This window comes from Myotis nattereri (assembly GCF_964212035.1).
Source record: "Myotis nattereri genome assembly, chromosome: 1".
Classification (NCBI taxonomy): Eukaryota; Metazoa; Chordata; class Mammalia; order Chiroptera; family Vespertilionidae; genus Myotis; species Myotis nattereri.
The window spans coordinates 144,044,780-144,071,688 of record NC_138075.1 but is presented as its reverse complement, the minus strand read 5'-3'; the positions used below and the strand labels follow the sequence as shown (position 1 = coordinate 144,071,688).

The following is a 26,909-nucleotide window of genomic DNA, read 5'->3' as shown; positions in this document are numbered from 1 at the left end:
CTATCATGCACCACATGTCTGCTGCATCAAATTTCCCAGGAAAAATGTTATTTCAAGGTAATGTGTATAATAAAAATGTTCTCTTGGTGTCACAGCAATATTATTTCTCTTCTGACAGCATTGTTAGAATAATATCCATGTTGATTAATACTCACCTGCCAATTCAAATAGGAACATATGTTGTGGATAAGAATAGCTATGCACACCTCCTCACTCTTATGAAACAAAAAGATTAAAGTGACTTCTTGGTGGAATTTGACATAAAAGATAAAAAATATTGCTAAATAAGCAGAAGCTGATCGTAAGACTATGATTCTCATTTCAATAATTTTAATAATAATGTCTTCCTCTTAAAAAAGGATATGTGTTTATCCCCTATTTTTTATTGTGGTAAAATATACCTCACATAAAATTTACTGTATTAGCTATATATATGTTTTTTTGTTAATTCTCCCCTGAGGATATTTTTCCATTGATTTTTTTATTTTTTATTTTTTTAGGGAGAGTAGAAGGGGAAGGGAGAGACAGAGAAAGAAACATTGATGTGTTATGTGAGAGAAACACATCGCATGAGCCCTGACCAGGGCTGGGGATCAAACCCTTGACTGGAATCAAACCTGGGACCTTTCAGTCCACAGGCCAATGCTCTATCCACTGAAATCAGTGGTTGAGCATCAACCTATGAACCAGGAGGTCACAGTTCTACTCCTGGTCAGGACACATGCCCGGGTTGTGGGCTCAGTCCCCAGTAGGGGACATGCAGGAGGTAGCCGATCAATGATTCTCTCTTATCATTGATGTTTCTCTCTCTCTCTCTCTCTCTCTCTCTCTCTCTCTCTCTCTCTCTCCATTCCTCTCTGAAATCAATAAAAATATATTAAAAACGTAAAATAAAATAAAAATGAGGTATGACTCCAATTTTAGAGATGAGAAAACTGAACGCAGTGGATGTGAATAGAAGTTACCCAGTGACCAGAGTGTGCAGAGATCTGGGATCCAGGCCTGGTGCGCTTAGGCCTGGCTCTCTCCCCTCCAGCACCAGACTCCCTGGGCTGTGATCAGGGTACACTGTGTCACATGTAGTGGAATTATATTGGACAGGCAGACGTACAGGTCAATTCTGACTCTGCCGCCCACTACCTGCGGGACCATGACCAAATCATTTGGCTTCACTAAGTTGCTTCATTGGTAGAAGGGGAGTAAGAACAGTAGTGATAGCGATGAGAATAAGAGCTATTAATTTTGAGTACTCACTTTGTGCCAACACCTGCGCCTGTCTTATATTAGCTCTTCGACCCTTTAGGAAAACACTAGAAGGCAGATTTTTTATTCACACACAAAACACTGAAATACAGAGGTTAAAGCCCAAGGTCAGACCACAGTAAATGGACTGAAACCGGAGCCAGCCTGGCCCCTGCGCTGGCATTCTAACCAGTACTCACAGCTGGGAGGGTGCGGGAACTGAGCGGAAGCGTGCCAATGGCTCACCTCCGTGTCTGACACAGAAACCTCTCAAAAACTGGCAGCCGCTGATTTTATGACCACGATTTACTTGCCATTTTTCTATCTCTAGTTCTAAATGGCTGCACCTGCTTTGCCTTTTCCCCCTTGGAAATGTCCAAAGGTTGGGAGGGAGACTGAGCATCCATGAAGAAGTTGCCCTCCTTCACTCTGCACCTGCTCTAAGAAAAAGCAGAAGACAGCAAGGACTTGTACAAAGCTGGGTCAGTGCCAGGCCTAACGTGCACGCTTATCACTTAGGCAGAATTTAAATGAGGTAGGGATGTCGCTTTTCTGTGCTGTTTCGCATAATACAAACGCCTGAATTTAAAAAATCTGATTCTCGCCCTAACTGATTTGGCTCAGTGGATAGAGCGTCGGCCTGTGGACTAAAAGGTCCTAGGTTCGATTCTGGTCAAGGGCAATGTACCTTGGTTGCGGGCACATCCCCAGTAGGAGGTGTGCAGGAGGCACCGGACAGTGTTTCTCTCTCATCGATGTTTCTAACTTTCTATCCCTCTCCCTTCCTCTCTGTAAAAAATCAGTAAAATATATTTAAAATAATAATAATAATAATAAATCTGATTCTCTCCCATTTACCCTGAAGCTAAATCGCCAATGCAAATAAGTTTTGGAGAAATTCACTGAAAATGTGTTTCTCAAAAGAGCTGAAGAATAAGAAGATGATTAAAATAATATATGTCCTCCTAACATACATAGCTTATTATGTTATTTTTAAAATTCTGGATTCCTATTTATTTAAATTAAGGCCCCTAGATATTATTTATCATTGACTACCAATAAATTGATTCCCTGTTTGGGTGCATATGGGAGGCAACCAGTCAATGTTTTTCTCTCTTTCCCTCTCCCTTTTTCTCTCACTCTAAAAGAAAATAATTCAACATCTAAGTTGCATGTTTTCCAAAAATTCCTTGTGTTCAACAGTAGTAAACATGATTATGTTAGTTGTGCTTCTTAATGTAATTGCATTAACTTAATTAAATGTACACAAAGCAGTATTTCCATGAAAGCTGCTTAAAAGTTTTGAAATGGTTTGATAAAGTCAAGTTGCCAAAATATTGCTGCTCTATTAGGAGGTGAATGAGAGAACGGTAAAAGATCAACGAGAAAATTATTCTAGAAAGATCTGCAATCAAATCACTTCATAATTGAAAATATCAGTCAATATTTAAAACTGGTGTACAAATACAATTACAATAAGCTGTGACCTAAGCTGAGCACGGCACTGCCTAGAGGTCAGGCCTACCCAAGCAGTGACACATAAATGAAATCTGAAAGAGTAGCACCAGGCAAGAAGGGAAAGTGTTGTGACAGAGGAAGTAGCATGTCCACTTGGTGGCAAAAAAAGATTTGAAAAAAGCTCAGTGTGATTGAAGTACAATGTTAGAGCCTGTGGTAAGGAAGTGACTCCAAGGAAATGATCAGGACATAGATCTCGAGGCCTATTTTAGGAATCTAGAATTTTTTAAACAACAGGACATCAATGAGGAATGTTTAAATGAGAGTGACATGGTCAGATTCTCTTTGTAAGATCTCTTTGGCCCCAGTGGAACCAGATTTTATGGAAGAGGGTGGAGAGCAAGCCTAAAGGCAAGGAGACAGTGGAGTGGCAATGACCCTGGGCAATCTAGTCGCTAGGGAAGATCGCGGGAGGTCAAGCTTAGGCTTGTTGCCAAGAAGAGAGAGAGAACTGAACAGATCAAGAGAAATTTAGGAGACAAAATTAGCATGAACAATCAGTGTAAGGGGAAAGGAGATGGAAAGTCAGAGCTGACTTTTAACAGAGTGGTGGTGCCATTTAAAGAAACAGGAAACAATGGGAAAAGAGCAGGCAGAGGAGATAGATGATAAGGTCTACCTAGTTCCATCTCATTATATAAAAAGGAAGCTAATTTCTACAGAAGGTTACATCTTTTACCTTAAGTAACAGAGTCAGAAATTGAGTTCGGATCTTCTGACCATCACCCCCTGCCACCTCACCCGTCCCTTTCTAACCATATAGTATGGACACCACCATTATTCTATCTAGGAGTTTATTCCAGACAGATTGTTACCAAATCCCCAGATCTGATTATAAATGTTCTTTCATCCCTTTCCAGGCCGTATTTCATGTCTGGCCACGTAAACCTAAAAATCTTGGCTTAGCGTTGTACAGAACCCTACTGACTTAAGTTTCACACCGTAAAATCTTTTATCAGTTTCCATGGAAAGCCGGCCCAAAAAAGAAAGATGAATGGAGCAGGCCTTCTGTGAAACAGGTTGGAAATAATTGCATGGCAGATAGGTTTGGGCGAGGAGCCAGGGAAGTATTAAGTAGAGTGTGAAGGAGCAGACCCTCCACTGCTCTGAAGTTTGAAAGCTCAAACACTGGGCAGGGCAATGTTTCATCCTCAGTCCTAGGGCGTGGGGTCCATTTCCTCTGGCTGTTAATTGCTGCAGACAGTAGAGAAGTGGATTTCAAAAAGGAATTCAGCAATTACCTGGCTTGAAAAATAGTTAAGTGTTTTTTTTTGTGTTTTTTTAATGGTTTAAATTTACAGGCTCCAACAGTGATTGACATAGCACAGCCAAAACAATTAGGAGCTAAATAAATGGGTACTTTCTGGAAATGTCTTTATTCAAAGCCTTTAGCAGAAGATGAGTGAAAGAGGATAAATTTTAAGCCCTGAATTGAAAGGGAACTTTACTTGGTAAAGTCTTCTTTGTATTTAATTTTTCTGTTGTAATTATTCTATTGTTGAGAATGCAAAATTTTGACTGCCTAAAAAGTACTGGTTTTATCCATTTGTTCACTCACTCGACAAATATTTATTATGCTAGGCATTGTTCTAAATCACTGGTTCTCAACCAGCAACTTTGCTCCCTGCACAACCTGCCCCTCAAGCGTATTTAGCCACGTCGGAGGAATTTTGGATTGCACAGTTGGAGGGTCGGGGTGCTGCGGGAATTCAGTGGGTAGAGATGAAGGATGCTGCTGACATCCTACAATGCACAGGACAGTGCTCTGCAGCAAAGAATGATCCATCCCGAAATATCTGTAGTGCAATGTTGAGAAATCCACTTATAGGTAGTAGCAATATAGCCATGAAAAGCACAGAGAAAAACGTTAGCTTTCATGAAACATGTTTTAGTGATGGGAGAGAAACAATAAGTTGATTAATAAAGAAATACATAGCATGCCAGAAAGTGATGGAGCACGATGAAAAGAATAAAGCCGGTGGTGGGTAGTGGTTGCTACTGTGTAGAGCGAGGTCAGGAGAGGCTTCACTAATACTGTGATTTTTGAGCAGAACCTAGAGAAAAGCAAGTCGTGGTATGAAAGTGAGGGCTGATCCTGTCACTGTTTTCATTAATATAGCAGATTGCCAATCATGCATGAAGTTAGGGTAATGATAAATTTAAGGAAATTTGAGAATAAATTATCTGAGAGTCATTACCCCTCTTCTCCCCCTCCACTTTTTTTTTTTATAAAAATGTTAATGCTGGTTTAGATATAAGAATATAACATTCTCCAATATTAGACAAATGAGAAATAGGGTCTGCTTTCCTCACAACCAATTAAAACAGACTCTTTTAATGTAACTTAAATCAACCACTGCAGTACACAGGTTCCAAACAGCATCCACAGAGAGCTACGTGCCATATATTCAATATATATGGATATAGTCCAGGAGTGTGTAGTGAATGTGCACAGGTATACACCATGTATATATGAATAAGATCTTACTACACATGATGTAATCTGAGGAAAGTGAAAGAGATCAGGGTTTAAACACAAGTAAACATGAAGAAGGATATTTTGAAAATAAGGTCAAATTGTGGTTTGAGTGCTTGGTATAATTATTTTGATTGTTGTTAATTTGGACATATAGGAATATACAGCAAAAAAAGTACAGGACTTGAGCTTTTCTGATAGGCTTATCCCAATGAATCCTTAAAATTACTTCATTAATGATTCATTGAAAGAAAAATTTAACTATAGTCATAAGTTGATTATATGCTACATATAAAAATCAAATACACTTAGGCTGTTTCTAGATCTTCACTATGGTAAATTGTGTTGCTATGAACATAGGGATGCATATATCCTTTCTGATTGGTGTTTCTGATTTCTTGGGATATATTCCTAGAAGTGGGATCACTATGTCAAATGGGAGTTCCATTTTTAACTCTTTGAGGAAACTCCATACTGTCTTCCATAGTGGCTGCACCAGTCTGCATTCCCACCAGCAGTGCAGGAGTGTTCCCTTTTCTCCGCATCCTCTCCAGCACTTGTCGTTTGTTGATTTGTTGATGATGGCCATTCTGACAGGTGTGAGATGATACCTCATTGTTGTTTTGATTTGCATCTCTCAGATAATTAGTGACTGAGCATGTTTTCATATGTCTCTTGGCTTTCTGAATGTCCTCTTTTGAAAAGTGTCTATTTAGCTCCTTTGCCCATTTTTTTAATTGGATTGTTTATCTTCCTTTTGTTAAGTTGTATGAGTTCCCTATAAATGTTGGAGATTAAACCCTTATTGGTTATAACATTGGCAAATATGTTCTCCCATGAAGTGGGCTTTCTTGTTGTTCATAGCAGCACAATTTACCATAGCGAAGATCTGGAAACAGCCTAAGTGCCCATCAGCAGATGAATGGATTAGAAAACTGTGGTACATCTACACAATGGAATACTACGCTGCTGTAAAAAAGAAGGAAATCTTACCATTTGCAACAGCATAGATGGAACTGGAGAGCATTATGCTAAGTGAAATAAGCCAGTCAATGAAAGAAAAATACCACATGATCTCACTCATTTATGGATAATAAAGACCATTATAAACTGATGAACAAAAATAGATACAGAGGCAGAGCAGCATCGAACAGACTATCAAACTATAGTGGGAAGGCTGGGGAGGGTTGTGGGGCAGGAGAGGGGGTAAGAGATCAACCAAAGGACTTGTATGCATGCATATAAGCATAACCAATGGACATAAGACACTGGGGAATAGGGGAAGCCGGGGGAATGTCAAAAAGGGGGAAAAAAGGAGACATATATAATACTCTTTGTAATACTTTAAGCAATAAAACAAAATTTACAAAAAAAATCAAATACAGCCTAGCTGGCCTTGCTTAGTGGTTAGAGCATCGGCCTACAGACTGAAGGGTCTTGGGTTCAATTCTAGTCAAGGGCATGTACCTTGGTTGCAGGCTCAAGCCTCAGTGGTAAGAAGTAGGTTTCAAATACTAGATAATTCAAAAACTCAGATTTGTATTTTTAGAGTGGGATATTCTAGTAAAGCTATGAGATACATACCTCATTCACTGTAATTGTATGTCTTTCTAACATCCATTCACAGAAAACATTTTGTTAAAAGCATAAAATAATACAACTTTTGGAAAGCACTTGTTGGTCACTGTTATTACAAGATCGCAGATGAATGTATTGATAGAACTTAAAGGTCTCTTGATGTTTTTGAGTATTGTTCAAAATCTTATCAAAATCAGTGGGTTCCTTGAATACAATGTAACAGGTATTACTAAAAACTAAGGTTGGGAGCTTCCCCTGAGGAGGGTGAGATACTGGCACATTCCTACAACCACATCAAAATTATAACTAAACTCATTCAGAACTGCTTAAAAATCTAGCTGAACAGACATTCTATAACTAAGAATATAATGAAGAAGCCACATCTAGATTGTTAAAAGGAGTGAAGACATTGAACAAGCTAGTCCCACACCCAGATGAAGTGGTTAAAATTCAGGAGGGCTATCTCAGCCTGTGGAGGTACCCTTGAGGAGTAAGGCTTTGTTTCACAGCTTGGCCTTGCTTGGCACCTTCTTGCCTAGCATAAATAGCATCCATCTGCAAATTGCACTGTAGCTCATTTAGGGTACAGGTGACAGTTGATCTTGGCATGCCACTCCCAGGCCTCAAGGTCAGAACACCTCATGGCCAGCTTTAGACCAATCCAGGGCACCGCATAACCACCTACACCAGAGACACACTCATCAACTCAAGGGGTAGACTCATCAGGCACCAGAGCCCTGCTTTGTGGAGTCAGCCCCTGCACAGAAATTCCTTTGCTGTGGTCACAATTAGTTCTCACAGCCAGTTAGCCTAGAGGTAAATCCCTCCCTTTGACAAGTCAATAGCAATCAAGTCTCAACTACAACAAGAGGGTGCACACAGCCCACATGGGGGGTGGGGGAGAACATACTTGGAGCACCTAGATTAGGTGACCAAGGAGTCTGCACCACTGGGCCCCATGGGACACCTACTACATAAGACAACTCTACCAGGACCAGAAGATGTAGCAGTTCTACCTAATACATAGAAACAAACAAAGGGAGGCAACCAAAATGAGGAGACAAAGAAACATGTCCCAAATGAAAAAACAGAACAAAATTTCAGGGGGAAAAACTAAACAAAATGGAGATATGTAGTTTACCAGATGCAGAGTTCAAAGCACTCGTTATAAAAATGCTCAATTAACTTAGAGAAAGAGGAGATGAACTTACTGAGACCTTCAGCAAAAGGATAGGAAACCTAAATATATATATAGAAAACCTAAAAAGAACAGTCAGAAATGAAGAATACAATAATTGAAATGAAGAATATATTACAGGGCATCAAGGAGAGTATCAAATCAGTGATTTGAAACATAAGGAAGCAGAAAACACCAAGTCAGAACAGCAAAAAGAATCCGCAAAAATAGGATAGTATAAGGAACCTCTGGGACAACTTCAAGTGTACCAACATTGGCATCATGGGGGTGCCAGAAGGAGAAGAGAAAGAGCAATGAATTTAAAACCTATTTGAAATAATAATGATGGAAAACTTCTCTAATTTGGTGACGGAAATAGGCATACAAGTTCTGGAAATGCAGAGAGTCCCAAACAAGATGAACGCAAAGAAACCCACACCAAGGCACATCAAAATCAAAATGCCAGGGTTAAAGACAAAGAGAGAATCTCTAAGGCAGTAAGAGAAAAGCAGTTAGTGACCTATAAGGTAGCTCCCGTAAGACTGTCTGATGATATTCTCATCAGAATATTTAAGGCCAGAAAGGATTGACACAAAATATTCAGTGATGAAAAAGCAAAGACCTATAACCAAGATTACTCTACTCAGCAAAGCTATTATTTGGAATTGAAGGACAGATAAAAAGCTTCTCAGACAAGAAAAGGCAAGAGGAGTTTATCACCACCAAACCAGTATTATAAGAAATGTTAGAAGAATTGAAGAAGAAGAAGAAGAAGAAGAAGAAGAAGAAGAAGAAGAAGAAGAAGAAGAAGAAGAAGAAGAAAATAATAAAATGGAAATCAAAAAATATCTACCAACAATTTCTTTTAATGCTAATAGATTAAATATTCCAATCAAAACACATATAGTGGCTGAATGAAAACACACACACACACACACACACAAGACCTTACATAAGCGGTCTACAAGAAAATCACTTTTAATCAAAAGACACACTAAAAGTAGAGGGATAAAAAAGATGTTTCATGTAAATATAAACAAACAAATAAAGCTGAAAGAGCAATACATGTACCAGACAAAATAGACTTTAAAATAAAGCCATAACAACCAAGAAAGAAGGAACCAGCAATTCCACTACTGGGTATTTATCCAAATAAAACACTAAATCAAAAAGACATATACATCAATATGTTCATTGCAGCATTATTTACAATAGCCAAGATTATGGAAACAACTTAAGTGTTTATCAAAATATGAGTGGATAAAGGATAAGTGGTATGTATATACAATGGAATATTAGACATTAAAAAAAGAAATGAAATCTTGTCATTCAACAGCATGGATGGATCTAGAAGGTATTGTGCTGAATGTAATAAGTCAGACAGAAAAAGATAAATTCCATATAATTTCACTTGTATGTGGAATCTAAAAAACAAAATAGGCTCTGGCTGGGTAGCTCAGTTGATTAGAGCATTGCCCAGAAACGCCAAGTTTGCTGATTTAATCTCTGGTCAGAGCACATACAAGAATCAACCAATGAATGCATAAATAAGTGGAAAAACAAGTCTCTCTCTCTCTCTCTCTCTCTCTCTCTCTCTCTCTCTCTCATTAATCAATAAGTAAAATAAAAATAAAAAACAAAATACACAAACACGCAGAACAGAACATTCATAAATTCAGAGAACATTTTGATGGTTGCCAGATGGGACAAGGGTTTATAGGATAGGTGAAACAGATAAAAGAATTAAGAAGTACAAATTGGTAGTTACAAAATAATCATGGCGATATAAAGTACAGCATAGGGAATAATATAGTCAATAATATTGTAAGAACCATGTATGGTGTCAGATGGGTAATAGATTTATTGGGGTGATCACTTTGTAAGTTGTGTAAGTGTCTAGTCACTTGATTGTACACCTAAAACTAATTTAATATTGTATATCAACTTTAATGGAAAAATAAGAAATTATTTAAAAAAAAACACGAAGGTTAGAAAAATGGGAACTGCATGGTGGGTAAAAAAGTATGATGACCTTGGAGTCAAGTAAACCTTGGTAAAACTGATTTCACCAGTTACAAACTTAGTTTGATCATCTGTCAATATATGATAATTTTTCTACAAAGTTGTTAGGAGAGTGAAATGATATAATGTACCTATTTGCCTACTGTAGATGCTCATCTTTTTCACTGATGAACCCCTAGCCAAGAAAACAAATGTTATTACCTTGCTCCATGCATTATAACATGTTTACTCCTTATGTCTAGAATAACCTCTGTCCACTGACTCCCCACATTCAAATTGGATTTCAAGTGGAATCCAAGATGGTGGTGGAGTACTTAGAAGGTATACTCACCTCCTACCAGACAAAACTGGTATTATAACTGAAATAGAGAACAATAAACCTGAATAACCAACTGAAGACTAGCTGAACAGACGTCTTATAATCAAGGATTTACAGGAGAAGTTACACATAGACTAGTAAAAGGGAAAAGACGTGAAAAGGTCTGGACCTACTCCCATGGAAGGTGGCTAATTTCACAAGGATAGCTGAACTACAAAGGTTCCCCCTGAGAAGTGTGGGATCTCAACCCCAAGCCAGGCTGGCAAACACACAATACAACATACAGATGATGTATTTTAGAATTATACACTTGAAACCTACATAATTTTACTAACCAAATGTCACTCCAATAAATTCAATAGAAATACTAAAAAGAAGTTGCATTTCAAGATTCAGATTTCATGTCCCTTGACATTTTAACGTACAATTGAGCTTTCTCATCTCAATTCTTATATCGCTTTGTGTTTCTGATACAATAATTACCACTAATATGTGGGGATTGCTGTGATGAGCTGATCAGTTCCCCTCAGGAACAAAGGACTTATTGTCCCAGTTCCTGGGAGTGCCGGCAGCAGACAGGTTCTCTTTAACAATTGTCTCAGATAGGAGCATCTCTCAAGGCATGCCCCCTTCCCAAGGTGACCCCATCCAATAACTTGAAAGGTGATAAAAGGGTCAAGGTCCTTCACACCACTGGGCTGGGAACAACTCTAAAGGATCATCTCATCTTCAGAACTCACCTTGGAGTTGGCTGCTCTTCCATTGAGTCCACATCACACTGCAATCTTTCCCTCATTCTATGCCCTTCCTTTCTCTTACCAGGTGGTAGTCACTCCCTAATAAACCTCCTGCAACCTCATCTCCGTCTCAGAATCTGCAACCCAAGAGCTCAACCTGTCGCCATGTCTCAGGCACATAGTTGCTAAAGTTATCGGTTCACTGAATGGGCTGGATTTGCTTCTCATTTATTTTTATAGTCTCAAGATCTAATCAACACCTGGCACATATGGACACCTAGCAAATGCTTGTTAAATAAATTCATTAACCCATTGTACGCCATAAGCATTTGTAGATGCAAGCGGCGGACCTTCCCCACACACCACACACATCTATAATAAAAAAATGTTTTTCCTAAGTGTCAGCCCTGACCAACTTTAAAATCATTTTTCGTGAGAATTTTCAGCTGAAAAAATTCAAGAACACCCGAATTGTGAGTAATATATTTATTTTTATAATATTCATTGCAAATTGATTTTTAAAATTAAATTTAAAATATCGCGGTGTGTGGGGATGGTTTCCGTTTTGGACAGTGGCAGTTAACTGGTTAAAATTGAGATCTCATGTTTGTGAGAATAAACAGTAATCTTTTCTGTCAAAGAAAGGAGTTTAGGTAACCACCATTTTGGCTAGGGTGACTTGCAGCTCCCCTGGGGGTCCCTATTTTGAAATGGCAAAGGTCAACCCCTCCCTTTTTCCTTTAAATTAGCCAATCACACAAGAATGTGAGCCTAAGGTCTGACCAATCAAGAGTGAAGGATAGATGACGTGTGTGAGACATAAAACCCCCAAGTGGATGGCCTGCTCAGTGTGCGTGCTGCCAGACCCTGTGCGTGTGCACCCTCCTGCAGAAGTAAAGGTATTTGCTTTGCTTTCTAGCTTCCTAGTATCCTGGGTTTTGGGCTTGCCTTATTTCTAACATGTTGTTCAGCCAAGAAATTCTATTTTCTTGTTTAACCAAATTTATTTACTTATGTTCTGTTTCTTACAGAAAAAAAAATTAAAGCTGCTTACCCAAAAGTTGATTATAATTAAGTAATGGGGAAATGAGAATGACAGAAGTGTAAAGGCAAATATATCAATCATAAGGGTCAATATAGTTGTAATTAGTCATTGAATATCTTTTCATCATTAGGTAAGTAGTCATTGGCCTGAGCATCTGCCATAAATCAGGCATTGCTTAAGTGCTAACATAAGTCTCTATCCCCAAGGAGAACTATATTCAAATAGACAAGAGAGGCAAAAATAGAATAAAGTAGCACAATTTCAGAGAGCAACAGGTGGTATGAAGACCCCTGAAGGGGTTCAGAACATAACACCCCCATATATGCTGCTTTGACATATTGACTATTTTGGGCAGAAGACTACTGAGAAACAGCAGATTCAGGAAGAACTCTCTGCCGTCCCTCTTTCTACCTAAAAACAAGGTAAAAAATTTTTCTGAGAAAGATTTCATCTGGATATGAGGAAGAAGAAAGCATTCTTATCACTGGCAATGGGGAGTTAACATCAAGATGCGTTTATACAAGTAAACCTCACTAAGGCAGCCCTTATCTTCCATGAGTTTCCCACATATTTCCTATTTACCCTCCCACAATTTAGCATCCCTAGGCTAGATCTTATCACATCTCCACAATTTATCACTCAGTCTGCCCTAAAATAGCATAATAGCCCCTGGGTCTAATTGTTTCTTTAGGATTTTCACTTTTTTCCTATCAAGTTCTCTGTTGACCCCCAGAGCAAAGACAATGGACCAGGTACAGAAACTCACCAGGGCAGAAAGCTCTGCATGCCTAGCAAGGGGCAGAACTGGAAAACAAGAACCTCACTCCCTGCATATCCTTTCCTGGCATATCACTGGTCATGCAGCTTAGACCCTCTGGCCTTTCCCTCCCTAAAGATAACATCTAGGCCTCAGATGTATTTCAGCTCCAGGCCCAGAAAAGCAGCAAAACCAGACAAGGACACCATGGCTGCCTCAGGACCAGCTGCATTGATTAATGACCTCCTGCCCTGGCACTGACCAATCATTGGAGACCAGGACCCTGAAAGAGCACACCTGGAAAGCTGATGAATATCCTATTAAGACACTCCCCTGAGGCCTCCCTTAAGATTTCCAGAACAAAGGACCCAGTGCTTGCCCTCCCTCCAAGGAGCACACCTGTGCCATTCCCCCATGACACTTGCAACCAGGGGAGCAATGGGCAGTGGCAGCTCATCCCAGGATAACTCCCCGAACCTTTCTCTAAGGGCCCCTTTTCTCTGACTTCCCAGTGAGCCAAAGCAGCCCAGCCTAGGCTTTTCTGTTGCTTCTTCTATGCCCTTCATTATTTCACTGTCCTACGTATATTTTTGCTGCCATCATGGACCCGATACCCTTTGGCTCAGTGCTGTGTAGCCCTTCCCTTTGTATATCCCCATCCCCCAACCCTTTTCCTTAAATAAATTAAATTCTTCTTTAATCACTGTCTGAGGTGGCTACTTAGCCTGCCCGCTCACCATGTACCACTTACTTTAACCTTTCATCCTCCATGCCACGTAGAAATAGCAACCTAATAAAATGCATATGCTTTTTTCCTTTTTAATCTTTCTTCTGTCAGTTCAACTCACAGGTCTGAGCCATAGAACCTTAGAGGATAAAGGGGAAGTCTTTTTGTCCCCTATACAACAGTAGGTAGGATAGTCAGTGGAAGACACGCCAATAAGATGAGTGAGCTGGAATCTCAAAGATGAAAATCCATACTTGCTGAGATTTGGGGGAAGAAACTTTAAGGCTATGATAAAGGCCAGGCAATAGGCACAAATTTGACTCTAAGCAACAAGCAGCTAAATAGGTAAATTGCTTGTTTTTATCTGGAAGGGGGACATGTTCTAATTCTTAAGGGAAACCAAAGTCTTTCCTTGAATAAAACTGAATAGATCTGAGAGAGGTAAGCAATGTCTTCAACTATTTCCCAACACAGACAGAAGCAGAAATCTGTGGCAGTTTTCAGTAGTGGCGCTGGAGACCTAGCATTCTGTGAGGGCTGCTCTGACTCAGTGTACTTAGAGCAATAGCTGGATGACATGATCTTTAAGTTTTCTTCTTTAAATAAGCACTGGATATCAGACAGTCAAGATTACCTTCTCCATCAAGGGCCGCGGTGCAGGCATCTTAGTGAATTCATTTTATTCCGCCATTCATTAATCAAGAAAGAAATTGTTCAAAACAACCTGGGACAAAGGCTTTTAATCATAATACTCTATTTTCCTGCTTCATGTGTGAGACTCACAATTTAGGCTGACTTCATTGAATTCTATTGAAACATTCCTTACCCAGATAAAGAGCTGCTTGTTTCCAGCATATAATTACGTTCTTTTCACTTGCAAATGCATACACCACCACCACCACCAGCACTAGCACCATCTCTCCCCTCCACTCTCCCACCCCACTGCTATAGAATGGGGCTTTCAGGTTTTGGGGTGTATATTAAGTTTTGTAGAGATGCAAATAAACATATGACAACAGGCATAAAATTAAAGACATAGTATTAAGATATTCAAACAAAGTGGGAATTGGAAATCATGAAACCATTGCTATAGGAGCAGATTTGCTTAACCTAACTTTGTAATTTTGTTTTCTGACAATTAAACATAAAACAAAACATCCTATCTAATAAAGAGGGAGTATGCGAATTGATTCTCACACTGTCGCAAAGATGGCAGCGCCCACAGCCAATAAGGAAGGACTACGCTAATTGGCTGCCTCGCCCTCAAAGATGGCGGCACCCACAGCCAATAAGGAGGGAATATGCTAATTGACTGCCATGCCTTCAAAGATGGTGGCGCCCACAGCCACAAGATGGCTGGCAGGGGAGGGCAGTTGAGGGAGACCGGGATGGCAGGGGAGGGCAGTTGGGGGCAACCAGGACAGCAGGGGAGCAGTTAAGCATCGATCAGGCTGACAGGGGAGTGGTTAGGGCAGTGGTTCTCAACCTGTGGGTCGCGACCTCTTTGGCGGTCAAATGACCCTTTCACAGGGGTTGCCTAAGACCATCCTGCATATCAGATATTTACATTACGATTCATAACAGTAGCAACATTACAGTTATGAAGTAGCAAGGAAAATAATTTTATGGTTGGGTCACAACATGAGGAACTGTATTTAAAGGGCCAGAAGGTTGAGAACCACTGGGTTAGGGGGTGATCAAGCTGGCAGGAAGAAGTGGTTAGGGGCAATCAGGCAGGCAGGCAAGCGAGCAGCTGGGAGCCAGCATTCCCGGATTGTGAGAGGGATGTCCGACTGCCGGTTTAGGCCCGAGCCATAGGGATCGGGCCTAAACCGGCAGTCGGACATCCCCCGAGAGGTCCCAGATTGGAGAGGGTGCAGGCTGGGCTGAGGGACACCAGCCCCCCAGTGCACGAATTTTGTGCACCGGGCCTCTAGTCTGTTAAATAACAACACTGTGTCAGGTGAATGTCACAATAATTTGTTTTAAATGTGTAGTCCAAAGTGAAAAATTAGGCAAGTCAAGCTTTATCATAATAGTAGAGGAATGTCATCTACACTAATAAAAGAGAAACATGCAAATTGGTGTCACTCCACTACACCCACCAGCCAATCAGAGAGACTACGCAAATTAACTTAACAAAGATGGTGGCTAATTTGCATACGCAGGTGCAGAGCAAAGACTGAAGATGACTGAAGATGGCGGCGGCCATGGAGATGGAGTGAGCAGGAGGCTTCGGTTGCTCCCAGCAACAGAGGAAGCCAATCTTCCCACCAGCCCCGGACTCCACTCAAGGAGGGGCTGGGAAATAAAAAGGAGGGTCTGGGAGTAGCTGGAGTGGAGAAGCCAAGCCTTGCTGCTGAGGCCAGACCAAAGGCCTGGGTCCTGGCTGCTGGAGGAAAACCGGTGCCGGCAGCTAGGGGAAGGAAGGCCTATTGCGCGAATCTTCATGCAACAGGCCACTAGTCATATTATATAACACTTGCTTCAACCATGACATTGCTTTGACTTCTCACTACTTATAAACCATGCAGATAAAACAAACACCTACTCCAGTGATGGCAAACCTTTTGATCTAGGCATGCCAGCATTTTGAAAAACCCTAACTTAACTCTGGTGCCATGTCACATATAGAAATTTTTTTATATTTGCAACCATAGTAAAACAAAGACTTATATTTTTGATATTTATTTTATATATTTAAATGCCATTTAACAAAGAAAAATCAACCAAAAAAATGAGTTCACATGTCACCTCTGACATGTGTGTCATAGGTTTGCCATCACTGACCTACTAGGTCAATGAATTATATACATTCTATTTTGCAAATGTTTAAAGCATCGGAGTTCAAATCCAAATTCTACCACCTGAGGCATCAGAATATGCCATGCCAAAATATACCATGGTCCCAGATACCCTGAACCTAGTCTAGAAATGATGGTAGGGATCCCAGGTTATTGGTAACCTTGGCCCCAAGGACTCCACACCTACTTGGTGGAGAGGGGACTACAGAGCGATGCTCTAAAGTATAACCTGAAGCCAAATTTTGCCTGGTTCTAATGGTGATATTGCTAACAAGTTTAGCAATTCTTGCAATAATTCCACCTTCACCAGGAAATCAATACCCACAAAAATATTGAAGTAAATATGATTATGGCAGCAAGAAAAAATACTTCTGTAAAAAGGGGTGTTTTTTTCCTTTCCTGTCTCAACAGAAACAAAGATGAATGTCCCCTGAGTGTTTTTCTCTCACCAAACTTTCCCCAACTATGTCACTATTTAAAGGTGCATTTCATATATTTATGAGGAAGGGAGAGGGAAAGAGAAAGAAACATCTAATCTAATAAAAGAGAAACATGCAAATTTACCATACCTCTGCTACACCCACAAGCCATGCCCACCAGCCACGCCCACCAGCCAATCAGGAGCAAATATGCAAATTAACCCAACGAAGATGGCAGCGGCCACAGAGCTGGAGCAAGCAGGAGGCTTGGTTGCCCTGGCAATGGGGGAAGCCAAGTTTCCTGCCTGCCCTGCCAGCCCTGAGCTCCGCTCAAAGCTACAAAGTTTCAATTATAGAAGATAAATAAATCCCAGATACCTGCTTTCAGCCTAAAAACAGCCCTCAGTCTCTCACCCAGGCTGGCCAGGCACTCTGGCAGGACCCTCACCCTGATACGGGACACCCTTCAGGGCAAACCAGCTGGCCCCCACCCATGCACCAGGCCTCTATCCTATATAATAAAAGGGTAATATGCAAATTGACCCTAACAGCAGAACCACTGGGAATGACTGGTCACTATGACACACACTGACCACCAGGGGGCAGATGCTCAATGCAGGAGCTTCCCTCTGGTGGTCAGTGCACTCCCATAGCGGGAGATCTGCTCAGCCACAAGCCATGCTGATGGCTGCCAGCACAGCGGTGGTGGTGGGAGCCTCTCCCTCCTCCTCAGCAGTGCTAAGGATGTCCAACTGCAGCTTAGGACTGCTCCCTGCTGGCAGGTGGACATCCCCTGAGGGCTCCCTGGCTGCCAGAGGAATGTCTGACTGTCAGCTTAGGCCCAATCCCCTGGGGAGTGGGCCTAAGCCAGCAGGTGGACATCCCCTGAGGTGTCCCAGACTGTGAGAGGGCACAGGCCGGGCTGAGGGACCCCCCCAAGTGCACAGATTTTTGTGCACTGGGCCTCAAGTCAATGATAAGAGAGAATCATTGATCTGCTTCCTCCTGCACGCCCCACACTAGGGATCGAGCCACAACTCGGGCATGTGCCCTGACCCAGAATTGAACTGTGACCTCCTGGGTTCATAGGTTGACACTCAACCACTGAGCCATGCTGGCCAGGCAGGTACATTTCTCATTATGCTTATAGAAGGGAAAAATTTCCTGTCACAATGTGATCTAGTGAAATAGCTCCAATTTAATTTCTTGGGAGTCACACTTTATTTGATTCATGTGGCTCTTTTAAAAACTTCAAAAACAATTTTACAGAAAAAAAAGGAAAGTAAAATATCATGCTTCTTATTGGTTTCTACGCATGTGACAAGACAGAAATAATTAGTTTTAAAATTGTCTTGCTGTTTATAAATACAATTGCCCTTCAAACCATGAAGCACATCTTGTTTGTATTGGTGTCACATTACTGACCCAAGTCCTTTCCATTTCACTAAAGGGAGCGTGGAGGCACAGAAAGGGGAAGGAGAGCCTTAATGCTGAAAGAGCAGACAGGAACAAAGAGGGCTTGGAGCACTGGGACGGAAACATGCACAGACAGCCGGACAACTCATTTTATTCCACCCTTCACTGGCCTTGAACAAACTCACCAAATCATCCAATGTTAACAACTCCTCCTGCTCAGGTACTGATTGGTATGTTTTCTTAAAAGTCATTACAAGTTAAGTGGCCCCATAATCTTACAAGTCTAACTTTTTATTAGAGCCATTTAATCTCATACTGCAAAATATGTTATTCTGTATAAAGTTCATGTGGTCAAGTGGTTCCTTATGATCATCATAGTGAGTAAACTTCAGGTTTTCATAAAAAAAAAACCAAGCAATCATTTCTTATTGAGAATGACAGGATAGCCTTTGAAAAAATAAATAATAATAATACATAAATCACCATCGATCTCACACTAGGTGATTTTTGATTGTCTTACCAGCAGCAGTAATGACATTTTACTATTCACTCTTACTCTTTCACCTGATACTTCATAAGCAAAAATATGCATTGGCCAGAAAATTAACCAGAAGCTTAGTGTGACCACTGTTTCAGTTTGGGTTGCTATAATAAATACTAGAGGCCCGGTGCACAAAAATTTGTGCACTCGGGGGGGAGAGGGGGTCCCTCAGCCCGGCTTGAGCCCTCTCGCAGTCTGGGACCCCTCGGGAGATAACGACCTGCTGGCTTAGGCCTGCTCCCGGGTGGCAGAAGGCAGGCCCAATCCCTAGGTGCAGCCCCTGGTTGGGCTCAGAGCAGGGCCGATTGGGGAGTTGGGGCACCGCCCCATCATGCACAGAGCAGGGCGGATGGGGAGGTTGCAATGCCACCCTCAGTCATGCTCAGGGTAGGGCTGATTGGGAGATTGGGGCACTGCCCCCTGTCACACTCAAGGCAGGGTCGATGGGGAGGTTGCAGCGCCACCCCCTGTCACGCACAGAGCAGGGCCCATCAGGGGGTTGGGGAACTCCCCCCTGTCACACACAGAGCAGGGCCAATCAGGGGGTTGGGGCGCTGCCCCCTGTCATGCACAGAGCAGGGCCGATCAGGGAGTTGGGGCGCTGCCACTCTCACACTCAGGGCAGGGCCAATGGGGAGGTTATGGCTCTACCCCATCATGCACAGAGCAGGGCCCGTGGGGGGGGGGGAGGTTGGGGCGCCGCACCCTGTCACACACAGAGCAGGGCTGATCAGGGGGTTGGGGCGCCGCACCCTGGTCACGAACAGAGTAGAGCGGATAGGGAGGTTGTGGCCACGCCCCCTGTCACACACAGAGCCACAGGGTGATCAGGGGGTTTGGGCGCTGCCCCCGTCACACTGATCCTGGTGCCGGGAGGCCTCTCAGCTCCGCTGATCCCGGTGCTGGAAGGCATATTACCCTTTTACTATATAGGATAGAGGCCTGGTGCAAGGGTGGGGGCCGGCTGGTTTGCCCTGAAGGGTATCCTGGATCAGGGTGGGGGTCCCTACTGGGGTGCCTGGCCAACCTGGGTGAGGGGATGATGGTTGTTTGCAGCTGGTCACACACCCTTCAGGGTGGGGGTCCCCACTGGGGTGCCTGGCCAGTCTGGGTGAGGGGCTGAGGGCTGTTTTCAGGCTGGGGGTGACTGAAGCTCCCAACCACTCCTTTTTTTCTTTTTTTTTTTATTCTGGGCCAGCTTTAGCTCTGGCTCCAGCTCTGAGGCCTCTGCTGCTGAAAGCAGGTATCTGGTTTGTTTGGGTTCTATAATTGAAACACTGTATCAACTCCAGCTCTGAGATCCCGGCTGGCTGAAAGCAGGTTTTTGGGGTTTTGTTTAGCTTCTATATTTGTTACAATGTTTCTTAAACTGCATGCTCAGAGGCCGGCAAGGCAGGCGGGGAACGTTGGTTTCCTCCGTCACTGAAGCAAGCAAGCCCCATGTTCACTTCAAGCTGCCTGGCTGCCGGCCGCCATCTTGGCTGGCAGTTAATTTGCATATCTTGCTGATTAGCCAATGGGAAGGGTAGCGTATGTACGCTAATTACCATGTTTCTCTTTTATTAGATAGGATACCATAGATTGGGTAGCTTGAATAACAAACATTTATTTCTCAAAATTCTGGAGGTTGAGAAGTCCAAGATCAAGGTGCCAGCAGATCTGGTGGCTGGTAAGGGCAGAGGGAGAGGAAGCAAGCTCTTTCAGGTCTCTTCCTATAAGGGCACTAGTGCCATTCATGAGGGCTCTACCCTAATGATGTAATTATTTCCCAAAGGCCCCACCTCCTAATACCATTGCACTCAGGATTAGGAATCAGTATATAATTTCGGGGGTGGGGGGGTATAAACATTCATACCATAGCATTTATAATGTCACTAATATCAATTATATAGGGGTTTCAGAAAAGGCTTCTGAATGTTAATTAATACACTTTTTTAGCAAGTTTTAATTATTACAGAAATACATCTAAAGTACACACACAACTATAGATCTACGTATAATAGGTTAGATTAGATAATCTGTATACACACACACTTGTGTGTAACTATTTAAATCAAGCAAATGTCAAATGTAGAACTCACACATATAATCATATACAAATCATCCCCCCCCCCAAAAAAAAAAGTAGTTTATCAACTCAGTCATTCAATTTCCCCTGCTTGGACCACTTTATCTGACTCCAATTCAAATAAAGCTGAGCTAGCTAGGCAGCTGAGATGATGCCCTCACATTCTGTATGGAAGAAGAAGAATGAACTGAGGTGTGGTCTGGTGTGCTCTAAAAGGTAGAGTTGGGAATGAGATAGGTTCCCACTAAGAATTATTTGTTATAGAGTCAATTCTGTACATTGTAAGCTCTGCTATGTTTATTTCTTTTTACTGAAGAATCATCTTTATTAATGGAGACCTCTATCCTCACATATGAAGACACAAGTGTTCGTAATTCAGGGCTTGATGCCTTCCTATAAGGGCACTAGTGCCATTCATGAGAATGACATGACAGCCTGTCATTCTCATTAATTCACACTCATTTCCATCCTGAACCAGATCATTCCAGTCATTCATTCTACTTGAAAGTCACTGAATGCTCACATGTGCTGGGAGTGATTCTAAGTTCAGAGATGGAACAGTTATGTAGAGTGTTTGGGGGGTGAGAGATGGGAGAAGAAATGAAAGTCAGTAATAGGCAATAAACAAGTGAAAGGAATTTTAGAGACAGGACAGGGAGTCTTAGGAAATAAGGGGTTTCCATGGGAGAGGAATGCATAAGTGGGGGCTTGGAGACACCAAAATGCTTACCTTACTTTTACAGAGGATAGAGAAATGTTACAGGAGGCAGGCATATTTTCACAGAGGATAAAGAAAAGTCATAAGATACCAGGAAGAGGGGAACATATTTTCATAAAGGATAGAAGAATGTTGCAATATAAGGGGGAGATAAGGAGGGGCACCACATGGGCTTTGACCTTTGAAGCTGATACTATGTAGCAGTGACCAATGAGGAAAGCATGGCATGGGGGTCCTAAATTAAGGAAGGGTCCAATTAGAAAAGGTCAGGTTCAGACAAAGAGCTACAGCCTTTACAAAGAGACTCAGCAGATTTTAGATTTTTTTATTTTTCCCATTAGAGAGAGCGAGCGAGCAGGTTTTTTCTATTTAGGGACCCCTCCCCAGGGAGAGTTGTATACACTTACAATAAACTTCCACATTTTTATTAAAGAAATCTTTTAGTCCATGAATTTATTCTTCAACTTCGTAGGACAAAGACTCACAGAAGAAGAATCTGCACCCCGAACTCCACATTTCACAAAGAAACAAGCAACATATTTTTAATTTCAGACAAAGGTAAGTACAATGAAGAGGTTAAAACACGCTTCTCCCCCCATTCTGCCCCTTCTTCCTCATCCCCACCTTATCATCTGTTAATGTTTTCTAACAACTTCTTCCACTCAATCCTGAATAAATCATTTCCTCCTTTTGTGGACCCACTGATCTCACCCCCACTTCTATCCTGTCACTTTACCATATTTGTTTACCTGTCTTATCTTTCCCAAAGAGACTGTTAAGCTCTTGTAGAGTAAAGGTCAGATTTTTTTTTTCATGATTTTTTAGTTGGAATTCCTGGCATATGTATTGGTTTTGCTTTACTATATAACATTTTCAACAAATTAACTGAAATAAAAAAAGCCACTAACGGTAGGCTCACATTGTACAACTTGAGGCCTAGTAGGAGTGACTATGCTGATGTGATCACAATATCATAAAGATTTTATGATATTCTCATCAAAACCATGATCTATTGTTTAATCTAGTAGCTTTTACACAGTGTACATTTTTTTAAAGTTACAGTTTAGAATTCACACTACTAAAGTGATGTCTGTCAGAAATTGAACTGAACAAGTATATAGTAAGAGTTAAGAGCCCAGGGGCACCAGAGAAAAGATATTATATTTCCCAGAACACACAGAACTCCCTTCTAGAGAGAGAGTTAGAGCAGCTAATAGTAATACTCAGGTAGCAACATAGCACTGGCAAGTGACTAAACAATTTGAGGCAGCCTTCCAGTATATGAAAGTACACTGTGACCCCACATGGCTGCAGGCCATCTCTCTGAGGGCTCTAACCAGCTCAGTTTTTCATTCAGTGCCTCCTAGAGAACTACCTGCTCTAAGGTAGGCAGAGGGAAAACTCTCCATTGCAGTAATGAAGAGCTTCTAGGTGGTTAGGACTCATCTCCATGATAATGGCTATATAAGGACCAGAGCGCAAACCCACAGAAATGATTGCTTTGAACATTAATGAGAAATGCCTTATATTGTTGCCAAACTAGTTAGAGAAGAATCATGCCAAAAGCTGTATTACCCATTGGATATCACACTTGGATTTTATTAACAGTTACAGTCAAACCTCGATTCTCAAACGTCTCCCATCTCAAGCAATCTGACAACCCTTTCAGGCTGACACCTGTATGATCAGTCACATGCTCTCAGGCCACAAAGGAGAGAATGTGTGACTATGACTCAGTTTACCACTGTTAAAATCTCAGAATACTGTGATGTGAATATTTTTGTGTGTTTTTTGTTGTTGTTGCTGCTTTAATTATTATTAAATTTTCATTTTTTACTGTACATTTCCTTTCCTTTCTGTTAAATTTTCATTTACATTTTATATACTTTTTATGTGTTTATTTATAGATTAAACAGTGCATTAGGCATGTACTGTGTATAAGAAAGTTTAAAATGGAATTATTTGGAAGTCTGGAACGGACTAATTCAATTTACATTATTTCTAATGGGAAAAAAATTATGGTTTTTTGAACAGCCTTCCAGAATGAATTAAGTTTGAGAAATGAGGTTCTACTGTACTTCTAAAAAAAATTACTCATGCTGAAACCGGTTTGGCTCAGTGGATAGAGCGTCGGCCTGCGGACTGAAGGGTCCCGGGTTCGATTCCGGTCAAGGGCATGTACCTGGGTTGCGGGCACATCCCCAGTGGGAGATGTGCAGGAGGCAGCTGATCGATGTTTCTCTCTCATCGATGTTTCTAACTCTCTATCTCTCTCCCTTCCTCTCTGTAAAAAATCAATAAAATATATTTTAAAAAAAAAATTTAAAAAAAAAAATTACTCATTAGGAGGCCAGTCTATCCCTACAGGTCTGATGTGCTCCGGCAAACTCCCTGATGATTTTCCTCCAGCACAGGCAGTTCTAGGAACACAGCTTCACTCCTGAGTCTTTTTTTTTCACCTTCAAAGACAGGATCCAACAGAGCACAAGACAGTAACAAATCCAGTGGAGTGTACAAGAAGCATGAAGTCTCTGCTTGCAGAGTAACTAACAAACATCAGCTGTATTTTGTGGTCATAGACTTATTTTTTCAGTTAAGTTTAGGAAGTGAATAGTGAAAAGTATTTTCCATTTTTATTTTGCTAATGGAAAATCTGAACCAAAAAAGATGCTGAATCAGTGAATCTCAGAAGAAGGAACATGTTATTAGGGATACAGCAGTGGGCTTTGCCAGAATCGCTCTATGTGGTTTCTTCATCAACGATAGAAAATAGTTGACATAGATTAGTTGAAGAGGAAATTTGCATTAATAGAAGGTAAGTCCTGTCCTATCACTATGGTACCCATTGCTCCTAAAATTAAAAATAACTACTGCTTATTGAGCACATACCATGTGTCAGCCAATATACTAGGTGTTTCATGTAATTATCTAATTTCATTTTCCTAATAATAGTACATAGTATCAATATCCTATTTTCACAGGGAAACTGAAGCTCAGAAATCTTGAATAATTAGCTCAAAGTCTTACAGGTGGTAAATTAAAGAGACAGGATTAGAAACCAATGTGTCTGGCTTTTTACATTTGCATTCTTCCCAATGTATCAATTGCCTTGAGGATAATTAATTTCAAAGATCAAATGTCATCCCTCCACCATTTAAAAAAATATTTAAATTATTGTTTAAGAATAAAACTTGACTCTACATTTTACTTCTGAGCTTTCAGGTTTTTTAAAACCCAAGTGTGATATCTAATGGATAATACAGCTTTTAGTATGACTCTTCTCTAACTAGTTTGGCAATAATATAAGGCATTTTCTCATTAATGTTCAAAGCAATTATTTCTGTAGGTTTGCGCTCTGGTCCTTATATAGCCATTATCATGAAGATGAGTCCTAACCACCTAAGAATTCTTTTCAGTCAGAATTTCAAAGATTTAATTCTTTTAACTTAATCCGAACAACTAAATGCAAGCATATTTTTGATGAAAGAGACCAGATAAGTACAAGCTTATCCCATTGGTGGTTCTGGCCCCATTACAGTGTTTCAATCCAGAAAGACGCTTCTGGTGGGATTATGAGAGCTCACACACAATGTGGTCAAAGAGGAAGAGATGGTTCTGAGGATCACATAACAGGTATGGCAGTGGATACTTAAAACATTGCACAATACAAACATTCAAATTAAGTTTACTGGAATAAGTAACCTTCAAGAGAAAAGGGCGGTGGAGAGACAGGGTAGATGGGAAGGGATAGAGAAATTCAAGGCCTGAAACAGGGGGCATGTTATAATAACTGTGTCAAATTATCTCACGACCATCACTAACTAAACTGAAGTTACTTCCTCAAAAGTCATTCAACCCAAGCATGCTAAACATCTCTTACCATACTTGGATGTTGTTGGATTCACTCTAAAGGAATGAACACTTAAGTGATTTTCAACAAATCCTGTTACACCATCCTGCTGACAAGTCTTTATTTTTCACAGACGTGACTGTAGTTTCATGCCCCTATTTAATCACAGTTTAGTGCAATTACCTAGATAGGTCTCATGGTGTGACACCTCACACCTATCTATTGAGATAAACTCTCCTTTATAGCTTTCTAAATTATTTCCTTTCTAGTGTTTTCCACTCCTTGAGTCAGATGGACAAGGGGGAAGGAAGGAGAGCAGGAAGCAGAAAAAATTTTACTTTTATCATGAGAAAAAAAAAATAGGAAGAATAATTCAGAATTGGCTTTTGAACTATTGAAGCACATAATCACATGTTCCAATAATTTATGAATTACATCTACTTTCATTTTATTTTTTCTTATTTTCCTCTTAGAGAGGAGGTAATATTCGATTTCCTCCTCTGCCTTAAGTGTTTTCTTTGCAAATGCAAGAGTAGGAGAAAAAAAGCTGGGAGGACAGTAACCTGGGACAATTGATTGCTCTTGGTTACCTTGTAGTTTCTGGTTGTATTCGGTCCTGTCAGACTGGCTCCTCCTCAGGGTACCAGCGTGGTCCCCAGAAACACTGCTCTCAACCACAGTGTCAGTCTTCCTTCTCTCCAGCATGTAGAGCCGGGACCTTAAGAAGTTCAGGTTCTTTTTCTTGGTGCCCATGTTTCCTTTCCCAGTGGCTTCTTCCGGCTCCATCTGAGGCAAAGACATGCTTCAGAGGCTTGCAGGCAAAGGCTGGTTGCTAAAGTGCCTCAGGGCGAGGGTTAAAGCCACCAGAGTGGCAAGTTTAGCTGCCTCCTTCTAACTAACCGGCTTCCCTCCAGGGCTACCTGGTTGTAACTGCCACCTGTGCAGGAGTCCCAGAGCCCCTCCCCTATGAGGTCATTCTTCTTTATACCTAGAATCCAACAGGGGAAGTTGCCACCTGTTGCCTGAGAGACCTGCAGCACAAAGCTAGGCAAAGCAGGGACTACTCTGTCACATGCTCCTGGGGCAAACAAAAATCCCATTGTGTGGGGCTAGGGCTGGGGTGGGGGGAAGGAAAGTCGGGGGAAGGAACGAGAACAAGGTGAGGCAGGGAGCAAGGGAAGTAGAGAGTGTAACCTGTAGCTGATGCGTTTCCTGTGTACCGATGGGTGTGTACAGGTGCCCTCAGGGCACTGTGGTGCTCTGCTGCCTGGAGGCAGATGTGGGCTTCTACACGACCTTTAGCGAGAGTGACCACAGAGTTAGTGAGAGTTTGCATTTTCATCACAACAGTATCACTTTTCAGGATCACTGTGCGCAGTCAGTCATGAACATCCATCCGGAGATTATGTACTAAAAAATATACTTGCCAAACCCCCTGATCCGCATTCCTGAGGAAACAAGGATTTGAACTTGAGAGAGGTCTGTCGCAGGCACA

At 41.4% G+C, this 26,909-nt stretch overlaps 1 protein-coding gene across 2 annotated transcripts in view; it reads right to left on the bottom strand.

The window, feature by feature from the left end:
* The window catches only part of ARHGEF38 (Rho guanine nucleotide exchange factor 38), a gene marked incomplete at both ends in the record, with an annotated part of 144,531 nt that extends 118,316 nt beyond the window's left edge, over positions 1 to 26,215 (bottom strand). The window contains one exon of one of the 2 annotated variants that reach the window (XM_081098897.1): positions 26,005 to 26,215. In XM_081098897.1, coding sequence (XP_080955023.1) covers positions 26,005 to 26,215 — 211 coding nt within the window. The remainder of the gene's footprint in view (positions 1 to 26,004) is intronic. The other variant, XM_081098898.1, reaches the window with a different exon arrangement.
* Positions 26,216 to 26,909: the final 694 nt, after the last annotated feature.